Here is a 16148-nt window from a genome sequence, read left to right on the forward strand (position 1 = left end):
GGGTCACCCATGGACGATGTAAGTTCCGAGCGGTGAGAGCAGGGGATGGAGCCAGACGGGTGAATCTTTCTCACTGCAGCCCTTTCCTCTCTCCTTCACCTCTGTTCCTCTCCTGTTCCACTTCTCCGGGGCTTGGCCCTGGGGCTTGCTCATTATCGACTTGGAAGAGGAGCCTAAGCAGCTTGCTAATTAAAGCCCCAGAGGGGCCGAGGAACCTTTCAGTCTGCCGGCCTGGGATGAACCTGGAGCCCTGGCATGCGCGAGCTCCGGCAGCTGCCCCTTTTCCTTACAGAGGAGGGAAAGGGTGGGTGATGTCCTGCTTTGAATCCTGAGTGATGAGCTAGCGGACAGAGGCCTCGGGGGTGCCGGGACCAACAGAAAACACGACCTGCGCTTGTGTGTATAAATATTGGCTAAATAGATTTATTTTCATACAAAGATTTCACGGCTCTCCCTGTAGGACACTGGATCCCCCGCAGACGCCCTCTCCCCCTGCACGAGACGTACGAGACATCCTGCCGCCGTGCCTGCTGGAAGCTGCTGCAAGCCCTTTCTTCCGGCTCCCTTGTGCTTCTTTTACTAACCACTCCTGGAAATGCCAGTGCCTGCCCCGAGGCCAGCGTCTCCTGCCACTTTCTGGGGCTGGTGTACAACGGGGACCTCCTATAGAACAGGGATGGGGAACCAGGGCTTCGAACCAGTGCAGCTGCAACAGCCTCCAGCTTTCCCCCTTGGCCACATGGGGCACAGCAAATACCAAGGCAGATTCAATGCTGGTGTAGGTGAACACAACTCCATTGGCTTCAGTGCTTACACCAGGGCTGCTCGGCCCACGGAGACTCCTCCGGCACCCTCCCCCCACACCTCATGATGTTACATGCACAATCCCAGAGTCGGGGGCACACAGGAGCCCTTTGCGGACCCTTTTGGGCACGGTCAGAAGTTCCCTACTTGGATTGTTTGCCATGGGCGGCTGCGGTGCTCAGGTGGGACGCAGGTTTCTCCCCACATCCCACGGGGCCCTGCTTCTACTGGTTGGCCCACCCCAGCACTACAGATGGCCCAGGAGATGTGCACTCTTGGAGTCAAGAGGCTGGACAACCGCTCATACCCCAGCCATGAATCCACGATGGCTTCCTGCTCTCCCTTTATTCATCCCATTGGGCAGGGACGGGCAAGACAGCCTCTGCGGGCTGCATCCGGCCTGCCGAGCTGGTGGGTGTGGCCTACGGCTGCCTTGCCACTCCCCCACCCCCAGGCCAAACAAGACCGAGGGATGGGGAGTGCGCACGAAGCCTCTTCCTCCGCCAGGGGTGCGCGGCGGCTGGAGGGAACCGCCAGCTTTTTAAAAACAGCCGGTGGTTCCCTCTGGTGCCGCACGCCCCTGGCAGGGCGGGGGCGGGGGATGAGGGACTTAGTGTGCTCCCCAGCCCCCAATTGGCCTGGGGGCAGGGGAAACGTGTGAAGTCTCCTGCCGCTGCTGTGCCTAGAGGGAACCGCCAGCTCCTTTAAAACAGCTGGCGATTCGCTCTGGGCGCCGGGGGACAAGACTTCACACGCTCCCTCCGCCATGCTGATCCGGATCTGTGGGCAGGGAAGCATGAGAAGTCTTTTGGCCTCGCCCCTGCTGCCCGAGGCCCCGCCCCTGCTGCCTGAGGCCCCGCCCCTGCTGCCCGAGGCCCCGCCCCTTCCGGGGCAGCTCAGGGCCAATTCAGAAATGTACGAAGTGACCCCCCTTTAAAAATTCTTGCCCACCCCTGCCACTGGGGCTCTGTCAGGGAGGAAAGCTCTGGCTGGGATTCCTTGGAAGTGGTTTCACTGTCCCCACCACTGCTCTGCAATCCAAGGCACAGCTTTTAAAGAGCCGGGATTCAGGCAGGCTGGAATGGCAGGGATCTGTAGCAGCACAGGGATCTCAGCCGGGGGTTGGTCCTTCTCGGCTCCCTTCTGTAGCGTGTGGCAGCGTGGGCTGGACTCAGCAAACTGGCATCTAAGTCCCGCTCCGCCATGGACCTTCTGTGTGACCTTGGGCAAGTCACTTTGCCGCTTTGTGCCTCAGTGTCCCCTCCCACCTTCGGCCTTCTCTGTCTCTTTAGTAAGTTCTTAGAGGCACAGACTGCCCATATTTATGTTTATGCCGCTCCTAGTGCAGTGCAGCCCTGGTATTGGCTATCATCATACAAGTACAAATAAGAACAGTAATAATATAGCACATTTCATCCTGAAGGATCCCAAAGTGCTCTAGAGATGCCTCCCTGAAATGCAGCCCGCTCTGGGGTGGGATGTGGTAGCTGTTTAACAGCATACAGCAACACCACACAAGAGTGTTTAAAGAAGAGCAAAGATAAACTCTGACTAACTGCACGGGCATGTTAGCTTAGCAGAACGTAGTTACCTGAGCTGGAATTTAAGGCCTTCCCTTCTCCTGTCTCTGCCCACCTGTTTCCTTCTTTCTCCCATCCTGCGCCACGTGCCCTCCACAACCTCCCCACAATCATAGGCCGAGCTCCCTTTGCCTGCACCCTCCAGGGACGGGGTCCTGTTTATGGTCTGTCACCTGACTTTGGACTGTGAGCCCTGCGAGGCAGGAGACTGGTGTTGGGTCAACTCTATTTCTGGCACTCTAGCTGGGATTTATAATCACAACAAGGACACGTAGTGACCGGTGCGCTCAGGTCCTTGGTTTTACCTCTCTGAAAGGCAGCTGGGTGGGGCTCTGCCCGGGCCTCTCTCTGGCAGGAGCAGCTGGTTTTTCACAGGACACTGATGCTCTGATACCGAGGCTGGGAACAGGACCCTCTGCAGATTCTACACCCCCCTGCACAGTCCCTGGGCGTAACTCATCTCTGTGCAGCTGGCCGGCCTGGGAACTGCCGCGCTGGCTCAGGCAGCCAGTGGAAATCCCGTGTGTGTGCTGGGCATGGACTCAGGAGAGGCGCAGAGTGAGCCGGGCTCCTGTCTGGGGGCCTAACCCAAGCCGTTGTGCACGCGAGACTGCACCTGCCGACAGGCCTTTCTGGGGCCTCACCAACCCCTAACCCTAAGGGAGGCCGCACGACCTGCTGGACAGCTGAGTCTTCCCTTCTCTGTGCCTCGGTTTCTTCATTGGTCCGGTGAGGAGGACGATGCTGGCTCCCCTGCCTGCGGGGGTTGTGGAGCTGTCTTGCCTGGAGGAGATGGAAAGCCCCAGCTGTGTCCACTGAGTCCTCCGCCCTGTTCCCCGCCTCATTCTGCTCGAGGGGACGGGCAGTAACGCGCAGGCGCCAAGCCCGTCTGGCGGCCACGACGAGAACATCAAGGGGGCTTGGGCACATGCTGGGAAGCCCCCCTCACCCGCGTGGCTCCAGCTTTTGGCCATTCATCCTGAGGCTCCCCACGAAGCGTGTCTGTCCAACTGGGACTTGCCTTTGGCAGCCCTGGGGATGCTTGCAGGGAGCTGTTTCTTTCAGTGCCTGGCAGGAGCTGGGGGGTCACTCCCAGCAGCCCCCCAGGGCCTTGCAGTTCAGTGAGAGCCATCAGCAAGCGTCACCCCAATCCTGAAGGACCACGGAGGAGGGGATCGAGTGCCAGCCACCCAATAAATAAATAAATAGGGGCAGGGTTTCCTTCAACCTCCGTGGAAACCTGCCCTCCTGCTGTCTGGCCGAGGGTCTCCGCTCACAGTTTGGCTAATGCCCCTCCGTGATCACCTGCAGCCCCCGGACCACGCACAGCTCGGCCCATGCCCCTCCATCTGCTCTGCCGTCCCCCCTGACTCCGGGGACGGCCCGGGCCCCTGAGCGTGCGGTGGTTTCGTAAGGCAGAGACGTGTCCTCTCCGGACCCCACCACAAACACAGGAGCTCCGAAGGGTTTGAACCTGCAGCTCCCTCCCCCGGTGGCGAACACTGTTTGAAACACACGTTGAAACTGACGGGAGTGAATGGGGATAAAGCAGCCGGTGGGAGCCTCTGCCCCCGGGGGGCTGCTCAAGGCCTCTGGAGAGGCCCTGGCCCGGGGCGCCGTTTCTAGAGCACTGAGAAGCTTGGTGATTACAACAGGGAAGGGCGGACACAGCTCTGGGAGCCACCTCCAGCGCTCTGCGGGGCCTGCAAGTGCCGCGGGGCCGGCCTCCAGTGTCTCTCCTGCAGGGCAGGTGGCTGGGGCAGGGCAAAGGCAGCGAGCCAGATGGGAAACTGGGCCGTCGGGGGATGGCTGGTGTCAGTGGCCAGATCTCCTGTGGGCAGGACTCTCCGGGCTCGCCAGTACGGGGTGCCAGCTGGAGACCCCGCAGCAGGCTCAGTTGCGCTTGGTGGCCATCTGTCGATCTCGCTTCTTCTTCTCCATCAGCCTGGGGGAAAAGAATGTGGAACACGGCTTTGGACTCCCACGGCCCACGGGGAGGCTGCTAGACTGCCACGGCCCACGGGGAGGCGCTAGACTGCCACGGCCCACGGGGAGGCGGCTAGACTGCCACGGCCCACGGGGAGGCGTTAGACTGCCACGGCCCACGGGGAGGCTGCTAGACTGCCATGGCCCACGGGAGGTGCTAGACTGCTACGGCCCACGGGGAGGCGCTAGACTGCTACGGCCCACGGGGAGGCGCTAGACTGCTACGGCCCACAGGGAGGTGGCTAGACTGCTACGGCCCACGGGGAGGCGCTAGACTGCTACGGCCCACAGGGAGGTGGCTAGACTGCTACGGCCCACGGGGAGGCGCTAGACTGCTACGGCCCACGGAGAGGCGCTAGACTGCCATGGCCCACGGGAGGTGCTAGACTGCCATGGCCCACGGGGAGGTGGCTAGACTGGCATGGCCCACGGGGAGGTGCTAGACTGCCATGGCCTACGGGGAGGTGGCTAGACTGGCATGGCCCACGGGGAGGCGCTAGACTGCCATGGCCCACGGGGAGGTGGCTAGACTGGCATAGCCCACGGGGAGGCGCTAGACTGCTACGGCCCACGGGGAGGTGCTAGACTGCCATGGCCTACGGGGAGGCGGCTAGACTGCCACGGCCCACAGGGAGGCGGCTAGACTGGCACGGCCCACGGGGAGGTGGCTAGACTGGCATGGCCCACGGGGAGGCGCTAGACTGCTACGGCCCACGGGGAGGTGCTAGACTGCCATGGCCTACGGGGAGGCGGCTAGACTGCCACGGCCCACGGGGAGGCGGCTAGACTGCCACGGCCCACGGGGAGGCGGCTAGACTGCCATGGCCCATGGGGAGGTGGCTAGACTGGCATGGCCCACAGGGAGGCGCTAGACTGCCATGGCCCACGGGGAGGTGGCTAGACTGGCATGGCCCACGGGGAGGCGCTAGACTGCTACGGCCCACGGGGAGGTGCTAGACTGCCATGGCCTACGGGGAGGCGGCTAGACTGCCACGGCCCACGGGGAGGCGGCTAGACTGCCACGGCCCATGGGGAGGCGGCTAGACTGCCATGGCCCACGGGGAGGCGGCTAGACTGCCACGGCCCACGGGGAGGCGGCTAGACTGCCACGGCCCACGGGGAGGCGGCTAGACTGCCATGGCCCAGGGGAGGTGGCTAGACTGCCATGGCCCACGGGGAGGTGGCTAGACTGCCATGGCCCAGGGGAGGTGGCTAGACTGCCACGGCCCACGGGGAGGCGGCTAGACTGGCACGGCCCACGGGGAGGTGGCTAGACTGGCATGGCCCACGGGGAGGCTCTAGACTGCTACGGCCCACGGGGAGGTGCTAGACTGCCATGGCCTACGGGGAGGCGGCTAGACTGCCACGGCCCACGGGGAGGCGGCTAGACTGCCACGGCCCACGGGGAGGCGGCTAGACTGCCATGGCCCAGGGGAGGTGGCTAGACTGCCACGGCCCACGGGGAGGCGGCTAGACTGGCACGGCCCATGGGGAGGCTGCTAGACTGCCACGGCCCACGGGGAGGCGGCTAGAATGCCACGGCCCTCGGGATGTGGCTAGACTGGAACGGCCCATGGGGAGGCTGCTAGACTGGCATGGCCCACGGGGAGGCGGCTAGATTGGCACGGCCCACGGAGAGGCGGATAGACTGCCACAGCCCATGGGGAGGTGGCTAGACTGGCATGGCCCACAGGGAGGCGGCTAGACTGTCACAGCCCACGGAGAGGCGGCTAGACTGGCACGGCCCACAGGGAGGCTGCTAGACTGGCATGGCCCAAGGGGAGGCAGCTAGATTGGCACGGCCCACGGAGAGGCGGATAGACTGCCACAGCCCATGGGGAGGTGGCTAGACTGGCATGGCCCACGGGGAGGCGGCTAGACTGGCACAGCCCACGGAGAGGCGGCTAGACTGCCACAGCCCATGGGGAGGCGGCTAGACTGGCATGGCCCTCGGGAGGTGGCTAGATTGCCACGGCCTATGGGGAGTCGGCTAGACTGGCATGGCCCACGGAGAGGCGGCTAGACTGCCACAGCCCATGGGGAGGTGGCTAGACTGGCATGGCCCACGGGGAGGCGGCTAGACTGGCACGGCCCACAGGGAGGCGCTAGACTGGCACGGCCTACGGGGAGCAGACAGCTGATGTCTGACACTCTTTTTAGCTGCTCTCCAATGACAGATCTCGTGACAGCACAGCTGTGCTTGTCTTAGCTGAGGGAGGGTGCACAGGCGAGATCACGTTGTCTCTAGTGGCTGGCCTTGAGAGTGGCTAAAGCAGCGTTTCTTAAACTTTTTAAGACTGAGGAACACCAAGGATTTTTGGTCGAGAAAAAAAAAATTCGGGGGAAAAGGGTAGGCAGGGAGGGAAGTTACTGAAGGGAAAAAAGGATTGAGGCAAAAAAGGGTTGGGGGAAGTTATCGAAGGGAAAAAAAGCTCGCCTGCCTCTTTAAGGGCAGCCATTTTGAATTTTGTTGTTCTCCACGGCACACCAGTTGAAGAAACACTGGGCTAAAGGCCCTACTAAAGCAAAGGGCGCTCCCCGTTAGCAGCCTGTGTTTTTCAGGTGGAGGCAGCTGGCGGGTGGATGGGTTTATCCTCAGGCACATGCAGGCAAGACTCACTTCCTGTTGCGCACTTCGGTCAGCTCCATCAGCCGCTCCTGGGCCGCCCGCAGCTCGTCCAGCCGCTGCTGGTAGCGCAGGTCACAGTTGTTGCTGTGCTCGAAGCTGGATACCTGGTTGGAGAGCTCGCTGGCTCGGTCCCGCAGCTGCTGGATGGAGGAATACAGGTTCTCGTCGTCTTCTTCCTGCAACAAGGAGACCCCCAGGGCGGGGCATGATGGGGGCTGAACGACCAGCCTGCCCCGCCTTGAGAAACACTCTCTGGAGGCAGAGAGCCTATGCCTCTGGGTAGCCCTAGGCCAAAGTCCACATGCCCTCCAGTGCTAGGCAGCTGGCTTCCGAATCTCTTTCGATCACACGTGCCAGGAGCTGGCCAGTCTCAGTATCGTTTCAAACAGGATCTGTGGCCCAAACCGCCCCATCATTTGGTGACATGTGGTCAATTAACCTAATGCTTTAATGAATCCTCACGGGCCTCCCTGTGAGCCCGGCCAGCATGTGAACCATTCTCCCCATTTCACAGGTGGGGGAACTGAGGTGGGGGGAACGGGCTTATCCAAGACCGCAGAGCAGGGTCGGCCCACAACATTTTGGCACCTGAGGCGGGAAGCTCAAATGACGCCCCCGTGCCCATTTCTCCTGCCTGCCTGTTATGTCTCTTGTGCCCTCCTTCCTCCAGCACAGCACTCCCCCATCTCTGTGCACCTAGAATGGTAGTCATGTGCAGTGCACACCGAACACACAACTGCAAGGGTGCAGTCTCAGCCTGACAGCGGTGCAGCCTCTGAAGACTACAGATCCCAGCATGCAGAGCACCTGTGGGAGCGGCGCCTGAGGCTGCACTGCATGCTGGGACTTGTAGTCTCCATGGGCCGCCCCCGCTGCAGGAAATATGAGGCTTCCCTGCTGAAGGCTATAGGCTGTCCTTGCCCTGGCTGTTCCAGCTTCCCTTTCAGTCAGCTGGTGCGGGCCGCTCGGGTGCCCCCGCGCTGTCCTGAGCTCCCAAGGCCTGTCCGCAGGGGAGGGTCCCTGCTTACAGCCCTCCTAGCAGGGCCCCTCTTGCCAAGGCCACTCACCTTGGCGTTGACGATTTCGATGTGGATGAGCAGGGAGGAGAGCTCCAGGTCCTCCGTGTAGCTGTTCTTCAGGGGCACGGACCTGTAGCCTGCAGCAGCAGTGGAGTGTTAACAGACTGGTTAGCCTGGCTCCTTCCCTGCAGCCAGGCCGCGTGCATGCAGGCGTTCTCGCGCTGCTCTGCAAACCCTTGCAGGCGCGCTCCCCCATTGTCCCGTCTGCCGTCCCCCAGCGGCACACGCGTGTGGGACGGAGGCGGCGGGCGGGTTTGGGGCACCGGGGGTTGCCGGTGAGGATGGAGCGGGGAGGGGCGGGCACTGCCTGCTGACCAGGGAGACGCCTGCGGGGTCTGCGGGCGAGGAATTCGCCCTTCTCTGGGGCTCTCCGAAGGCTGGTTTCCAGCCTGGCGCGAGGAGGGGCCGGCAGCAGGCAGCCTGTACCTGTCTTGAGGCCCTTGACGGGGAAGGTGGCCTGGGCCAGGAAGTTGGGGTCGCTGAACATGTCCTCCTCATACACCACGAAGCGCAGGAAGGCAAACTCAGGGTTGTTGATGTCGAAGACGAACTGCTTGAGAAGCCACGTGGGGTTCAGGCCGTTATCAGCTGGGGAAGCAGGGGAGGGGTCAGTGCGCAAGAAACACCAGCCTCTGGGCAGGGAACAAGGGGGAGCGCTGGGTCTGCCCAGGCGAGGCAGCTGGCTGTCCAGGGACTGCGTGACTCACGTCGCTGGCCCCTGCTGGGGAGCTGCTCAGCAGCCTGTGTCTATATGGCCCCACCCTGCTCCCCCGTGGCAGGCGTCAGGCCCATGTTTGGATGCCTGAGTCTGGATGGATACGCCGCCGTGGCCTGCCGGAGCGCGGGGACCTGCCCAAGAGCCAGTCGGGGCCCCTACTGGCCGCTCCAGGGGAGCCCGAGGTTACTACCAGCCCCTGTTCTAGGATCCCTGTGGATCCAGCCACCCCCGCCCACAGGGAGCCGTTCTAGGGCAGGTGCGCTGAAGCCGCCCCGGCTCCTTTTACCGACACACTTTCTAGCTCTGAGGATCCACAGCCCCGAGGATTCCCCGCCCCTTACCAGGGCAATCGATACATGGCATGTCCGGGGTGCACCCAGCCCCCACAGAGGGAAACTGCCCCTCCCTGCCCCAACACAGAGGACTCCAATTCCCCGAGAGCAGCAGGCCGGGAGTTCTGGTCCTGCTGCCTCCTGTACTGAGGCTGCCAAGGGAGGGTCTGTGTACAGGAGCTCATGGCTTTCTGTGATAGAGCAAAGTTGGGCCACTTGTATTCACCCTGCCATTAACACAGCCCAGCCATGCAGGGAGCTGGCTGAATTTCTGCCTGGGCCAGATGGGGGTGAGCCCGTCAGGAGCATTCTGCTCCCGTAGCTGAAAGGGGCCGGTTCTCTGCAATGCCTCTTCCCACCCGCTCCTCACCTACAACGTCCGTCTTGTTCTTGCTGCTGTCAAACTCCGAGCCGCAGACCTCCACCTCCACGAAGGGGCACACGATGCTCCTGCCATTCTTGGGGAGATGCCGGGCCCCTACGATCTGGGCGAGGAGGCAGAGGTGTCAGGAAGAGACAAGCAGACCACAGTGTTAGAACTGCTGCAGACACAGGCCAGCAGCACCGGAATAGCAGGGACAGGCCCCGTCACTTTTTACTGGCCATACAGGGAGGACACAGAGAGGAGTGAGCAGAGGGCAGGGCTCTGGTGCGATGGGGCGGCTTGGGATGGAATCGGAACTTCTAGCTGTGTGTCATAGGCTCTATACTGCTAACACCCAGTGGAGAGTCTTTTCATGCTCAAGAGCTAGGGGCCTCCCATGCTTCTGGAGCAGGCTCTGAGATCCCCGCCTGTGAAGGTGGGAGAGGTCGCTGCACAGTGAAATGTGCATTTCTCATTTATCGCCTGTGTCGTCTCTGCCCTCCAGAGGGGTTCTGGCTGCAGAGGGGTTCTATGGGTGTGATTGGGACGAGGGTTTGGCCCACGGTATTAATCTATGAAAGAGGCAGATATTGAGTGATTGACGGGGCTGAGCTGACTGGTCCCAGGACTCCCCCGAATCCGAGGCTGGTCTTTCACTTGCCTGGAGCTGCACTGTGATGGGTTCCACAATCTTCAGGCTGCTCTTGTCAAAGGGGTCAAACAAGTCGTCCCGCATAATGTCTGGCTGCAGGACGTAGCCACTGCGGCCTCCCAGCATGAACAGCGCCTGGTTCAGCTGCATTGGTTTATCTGAAAGAAGCCCAAGGGCAGACACCAATCAGGACGTAGAGAGAGACAGTGGAACGTTCAAAGGGGCAAACACCAATCAGCACGCAGAGAGAGGCAACGGAACGTTCAAAGGGGCAAACACCAATCAGCACGCAGAGAGAGACAACGGAACGTTCAAAGGGGCAAACCCCATTCAGCACGCAGAGAGAGACAACGGAACGTTCAAAGGGGCAAACACCAATCAGCACGCAGAGAGAGACAACGGAACGTTCAAAGGGGCAAACACCAATCAGCACGCAGAGAGAGACAACGGAACGTTCAAAGGGGCAAACACCAATCAGCACGCAGAGAGAGACAACGGAACGTTCAAAGGGGCAAACACCAATCAGCACGCAGAGAGAGACAACGGAACGTTCAAAGGGGCAAACCCCATTCAGCATGCAGAGAGAGACATTCCTATCCCGCACTCGTGCCAGGGAGCGGGGTCGGGGGCTTACAAGGCCCGTGCACCAATGCTGCTGTCCAGCACATGCGCCGGGCAGGAGCGGGACAAATCCCCGACCAGGCTTCACGACTAAAGCACACTGGCAGGACAGAGCGGGACAAAGCCTGTGCCCCGACCCCAGACCTCGGCAGGAGTGCTGGGCGGGCAGAGCTGAGATGGGGGTGGGCGGGCCTGGATGCTAAGTGGGTGGGGGCTGTAGCTCTGCCCCTGGGCCGGAGGCAGCAGGGAGGCACCCACGAGGTCTCTGCACAGTGTGGAGGCACATGGCTGTGCAGGAGGCTCTGCCCATGGCAGTTCCATTGGCTGGGGGAGCTAAGCCCCCGCCTCTGCCCCACCGGGAGCTCTGCACAGGGGGCGCTGTGCTCTGCATGGGGTGGAGGCATTCGGAGCTGCTGGCAATTGCATCAGGCTGGCTCTTGGTCATGAGATGAAGCCGTGGGACTCTCTTCCCTGGGGCAGAGGGGCCCTGTTGCTCGGGACGTGCAAAGTGTGGCTGGGCAAAGCCCCCCATGTTCTGTGTCTGAAGGGCCCCCTGCCCACGGCTCCAGGGGGAGAGTTACCGGGGGTCTGGAAGTTGAGGGCCACCAGCTGGCTGCCGCAGATCCACATGGGCAGCGGGTCGTAGTTGGAGGAGTCCAGGCGCTGGCCCTTGGGGTAGACGCGGCTGAGCTGGCGCCGGTTGTACTGCAGGAACTTCTTGCCCTTGCTGCGGTTGGCGTACTTCTCAGCCTTGGTCTCGGGGAAGGAGGACATGTCCCGGTAGCAGGCCTTGTCCGTGCCGATCTCTGCAAGGACAACAGGCAAGGTCGGTGGGTGGTCACTGGAGGCCCCGGCTCGAGAGGCATCAGGCTGCTCTGGAGCCCAGCACATGAGCGAGGCCTACCGAGGATGGGAGCTCTCTATGCTGGCAGCCCCCACTGTGAACTTCCTCTGCCCGAACTGGAACCCACGGCCCACCCACCTATGGAGCTGGGCTGCTCTGACCCCGGAGCAGAGAGGGACGACTGCTGGAGGAGTGAGGGGCGGCTGCTGGAGGGGTGAGGGGCGGCTGCTGGAGGGGTGAGGGGCGGCTGCTGGAAAGGGAAGGGGGTGGCTGCTGGAAAGGGAAGGGGGTGGCTGCTGGAGGGGCTGGGCAGCTCCGGTGGGCACCAGAGCTGGCTGGGACGGCTGGAGCTGAGGCAGGGCCTGGATGGGGCGGGGGAGGATTTCCCAGGGTCTGTTTGGTTCCCACCCCGCTGGCCAGACCCCTCGCAGGGCCCAGGGGGTCAGCTGCGGCTGGGCCCTCACTCTCTTCATCGAACGGCACCGGGCGGCAGTAGACGACCAGCTCGGAGAGCTCCAGGGCGATCTTCTTCCTCCGCTCCATGATCTTCCCCTCTTGCATCTGCGCAAGGAAAGGCAGGCGCTGAGCTCGCCGCCGTGCACCGACCCCCCTGTGCAAACGGGCTGGCAGGCCGGGCATCCCTCCTCACCCCCGGCAGGGCCATTTCAGGGGAGCCGCTGAGCCCTAAATGGGCCAAGTCCGGGCATCACCCCTTAGCGCTAGTGCCCCTGCAAGCCCCGCCCCTGCAGGGAGTGGGCAGCGCTCTGCCTTCCTGGGCATGGCCCCCCCAACGTGAGCCCCACCCCCACCTGCGTGTCACTCTCACGGTGACGGCGAGCGCCACTGACACGCGCCGCGCCCGGCGCCGGCCACTCACCCTGGCGTCTGCGTTCTGCGTGGCCTCCCGGATCTTGGCCACCCAGTCGTTAAGCTCCTCCTGTGTGTCGGCAGCCACGTCCAGCGACTGGGCCGGGTGGGACATCTGCTGGGAATGGATGGTGAAGACAAATGGTTTGGAGCTCCTCCCGTCTTTGGAGATAACTACAAGGACATCAGAGGGGGCTTTACTTGGAGAGGTTCCCAACGGACAGGGACCCCGGCGGGGCCCTGCTCTCCAGCCTGCTGCGCACGGGGAGTGGGGGTGAGGGGTCGACTCCTTCCTCTGATGCAGCCTCACCTCCGGCAGCGCGTCAGGACCTGGTGGGAAACCTGCCCCTCTGCCCCCCTGCGCTACCTGGGCCCTGGGCCAGTGGTCGGGGCAGGCGGGGGATTTGCCTGTGATCCGCGTCAAGACAAGAGGGACCCAGGGAGCTCTGCACGCAGGAGGTCCTGAGTTCCCTGGGGCCGAGGGCGCTCAGCCCCCCAGGTCTGTGCCCTACAGCTCTGACAGTTCTCCCTGGAGGGCCACAGCTCAGGGGCACCTTGCCCATAGTTAGCACTTAGGAGAGGGAGGCAGTGATGGCAGCTGCCCAGGGAAGCACAATGCAGAGGTGGCAGCTACTGAGGAAGGCACAATACTGCGATGCAGCTGCCAGGGGAGGCGCAATGCAGTGTTGCATATGCTGGGGGGGCGCACGATGCAGCTACTGGGAAGGGAGGTGCGATGCAGTGATGTAGCTACAGGGAAGGGAGGTGTGATGCAGTGATGTAGCTACAGGGAAGGGAGGTGTGATGCAGTGATGTAGCTACAGGGAAGGGAGGTGTGATGCAGTGATGTAGCTACCGGGAAGGGAGGTGTGATGCAGCAATGCAGCTACCGGGAAGGGAGGTGTGATGCAATGATGCAGCTACAAGGAAGGGAGGTGCGATGCAGCGATGCAGCTACCGGGAAGGGAGGTGCGATGCAGTGATGTAGCTACCGGGAAGGGAGGTGCGATGCAGCGATGTAGCTACAGGGAAGGGAGGTGCGATGCAGCGATGCAGCTACCGGGAAGGGAGGTGTGATGCAATGATGCAGCTACAAGGAAGGGAGGTGCGATGCAGCGATGCAGCTACCGGGAAGGGAGGTGCGATGCAGCGATGTAGCTACAGGGAAGGGAGGTGCGATGCAGCGATGTAGCAACCAGGAAGGGAGGTGCGATGCAGCAATGCAGCTACCGGGAAGGGAGGTGTGATGCAGCAATGCAGCTACCGGGAAGGGAGGTGCGATGCAGCGATGCAGCTACCGGGAAGGGAGGTGCGATGCAGTGATGTAGCTACAGGGAAGGGAGGTGTGATGCAGCGATGCAGCTACTGGGAAGGGAGGTGTGATGCAATGATGCAGCTACAAGGAAGGGAGGTGCGATGCAGCAATGCAGCTACCGGGAAGGGAGGTGCGATGCAGCGATGTAGCTACAGGGAAGGGAGGTGTGATGCAGCGATGCAGCTACTGGGAAGGGAGGTGTGATGCAATGATGCAGCTACAAGGAAGGGAGGTGCGATGCAGCGATGCAGCTACCGGGAAGGGAGGTGCGATGCAGCGATGTAGCTACAGGGAAGGGAGGTGCGATGCAGCGATGTAGCAACCAGGAAGGGAGGTGCGATGCAGCAATGCAGCTACCGGGAAGGGAGGTGTGATGCAGCAATGCAGCTACCGGGAAGGGAGGTGTGATGCAGCGATGTAGCTACCGGGAAGGGAGGTGCGATGCAGCGATGCAGCTACCGGGAAGGGAGGTGTGATGCAGCAATGCAGCTACCGGGAAGGGAGGTGTGATGCAGCGATGTAGCTACCGGGAAGGGAGGTGCGATGCAGCGATGCAGCTACCGGGAAGGGAGGTGTGATGCAGCAATGCAGCTACCGGGAAGGGAGGTGTGATGCAGCGATGTAGCTACCGGGAAGGGAGGTGTGATGCAGCGATGTAGCTACCGGGAAGGGAGGTGCGATGCAGCGATGCAGCTACCGGGAAGGGAGGTGTGATGCAGCAATGCAGCTACCGGGAAGGGAGGTGCGATGCAGCGATGTAGCTACCGGGAAGGGAGGTGCGATGCAGCGATGCAGCTACAGGGAAGGGAGGTGCGATGCAGCGATGCAGCTACCGGGAAGGGAGGTGCGATGCAGCGATGTAGCTACAGGGAAGGGAGGTGCGATGCAGCTACAAGGAAGGGAGGTGCGATGCAGCGATGTAGCTACCGGGAAGGGAGATGCGATGCAGCGATGCAGCTACCGGGAAGCGAGGTGCGATGCAGTGATGTAGCTACAGGGAAGGGAGGTGTGATGCAGCAATGCAGCTGCCGGGAAGGGAGGTGTGATGCAGCAATGCAGCTGCTGTGGGCAGGATGCAGCAATGAGGTGCAATGAGGGTGAGGTGCTGGGTGAGGTGCGATGCAGCTGCCGGGGGAGGCGCTGAGCCAGCAGCTCAGGCTGTTCAGCTGTAGCAAAGGCAGGTGAGAAAATCTGCCAGTGGGGTGGACTCAGCTCCCCCCGGCCTGGCGGCGCTCAGCCCTGACTTTCCGCCTCCCCCTCTCTCTTCCCGCTAATTCCCGTTTTACGTGGGGCCCCTCAGCTTTCTGGGAGCAAGAGGGGCCGGGAGACTGATGCTCATGTGCGGGCCTATGGCAGGGCCAGGGCTTGGTGGGCCCAGTGCTGAGGGCTGGGCCGGCCTCCGCCAGCCGCACTGGAGCCTGGGGGCTTTCCCGGCGGTTCTGAACTCACCGCCGGCCTGGCCAGAGATGCCAGCTGGAAAGCTCTGGAGAGGCAGGGACAGCTGAGCCTGCTCTGTGGGGCGGCCTCCCTTTGGGTCACACAGTGCTCCAGCCCCGTTCACAGGGCACCCACTGCCCCCTACACATAGCGCCCCAAGGGAGGAATCGGGCATGGACCCAGCAGCCCTCCTGTCATGCTAATACCCAGCTCCTATTGAATATCCCCCCAACAGGCCTCTGTGCTTTTTACAAGGGAGGTCAGTATCCCCAGTGTACAGATGGGGAAACTGAGGTACAGAGCAGGTGAACTGCCTGGCCCAGGCCCAGAGCCCGGAATAGAACCCAGTCTGGTGCTCTATGCACTAGGCCACGCTGCCTCCAAACGGGCAGGCTCCGGACTCACCCAGCCAGGTGCTCCAGGCAGGGGCAGCGCCCACGCGCAAGGAAGACTCCGAACTTTCCTCCTGGCAGCCCCGCTCAGCGGAGACGTCTGTCTCCGTTACACGCGCCCCCCATGGCACGTGCCAGAGCCCGACTCCCGGCGGCAGATACAGACACTCACCTACATGGCAGGACGGGACGTCGATGAACCCTTTCAGGAAGTTGCCCAGGGGGCTGTTTTCTGCGGACTGGAAGAAAGGAAGGAAGGCAGAGAAAGGGGAGTTACCACAGACAGACAGACAGACAGACGGACGGACGGACAGACAACTCCTTTCTGCCTTCAGCCAGGGCCGTCCTGAGGGGAGCACAGGGCCTGGGGCAAGCTTCCCCGCAGGCCCCCATCGCATGCCCTGCCCCACCCCTGCCCAGCCCCATGGCTGCTCCACCCTCCCCCGACCAGGGGGTTACTGGGGGTATGGGGCAGGGTGGCAGCAAGGGTCCCCCCGCGCACTCACCATGGTGGTGGGAGCCGGAGTT

At 62.3% G+C, this 16148-nt stretch overlaps 1 protein-coding gene across 2 annotated transcripts in view; it reads right to left on the reverse strand.

Annotated features, from left to right (window-relative positions):
• Positions 1-407: 407 nt before the first annotated feature.
• Positions 408-16148, reverse strand: part of LOC102461099 (1-phosphatidylinositol 4,5-bisphosphate phosphodiesterase gamma-1-like) — an 88041-nt gene continuing 72300 nt past the window's right edge. For both annotated transcript variants that reach the window (XM_075919990.2, XM_075919991.2), the window contains exons 24-33: positions 15793-15859; positions 12487-12650; positions 12074-12170; positions 11347-11571; positions 10154-10302; positions 9499-9613; positions 8505-8666; positions 8067-8155; positions 6991-7175; positions 408-4329 (exon numbers count right to left, since the gene is read on the reverse strand). In XM_075919990.2, the coding sequence (XP_075776105.2) occupies positions 4278-4329; positions 6991-7175; positions 8067-8155; positions 8505-8666; positions 9499-9613; positions 10154-10302; positions 11347-11571; positions 12074-12170; positions 12487-12650; positions 15793-15859 (1305 nt within the window). In that variant the 3' untranslated portion in view covers positions 408-4277. The remainder of the gene's footprint in view (positions 4330-6990; positions 7176-8066; positions 8156-8504; positions 8667-9498; positions 9614-10153; positions 10303-11346; positions 11572-12073; positions 12171-12486; positions 12651-15792; positions 15860-16148) is intronic.

The sequence above is a fragment of the Pelodiscus sinensis genome, chromosome 2, assembly GCF_052426305.1.
Source record: "Pelodiscus sinensis isolate ZL-2025 chromosome 2, ASM5242630v1, whole genome shotgun sequence".
In the NCBI taxonomy this organism is placed as follows: domain Eukaryota; kingdom Metazoa; phylum Chordata; order Testudines; family Trionychidae; genus Pelodiscus; species Pelodiscus sinensis.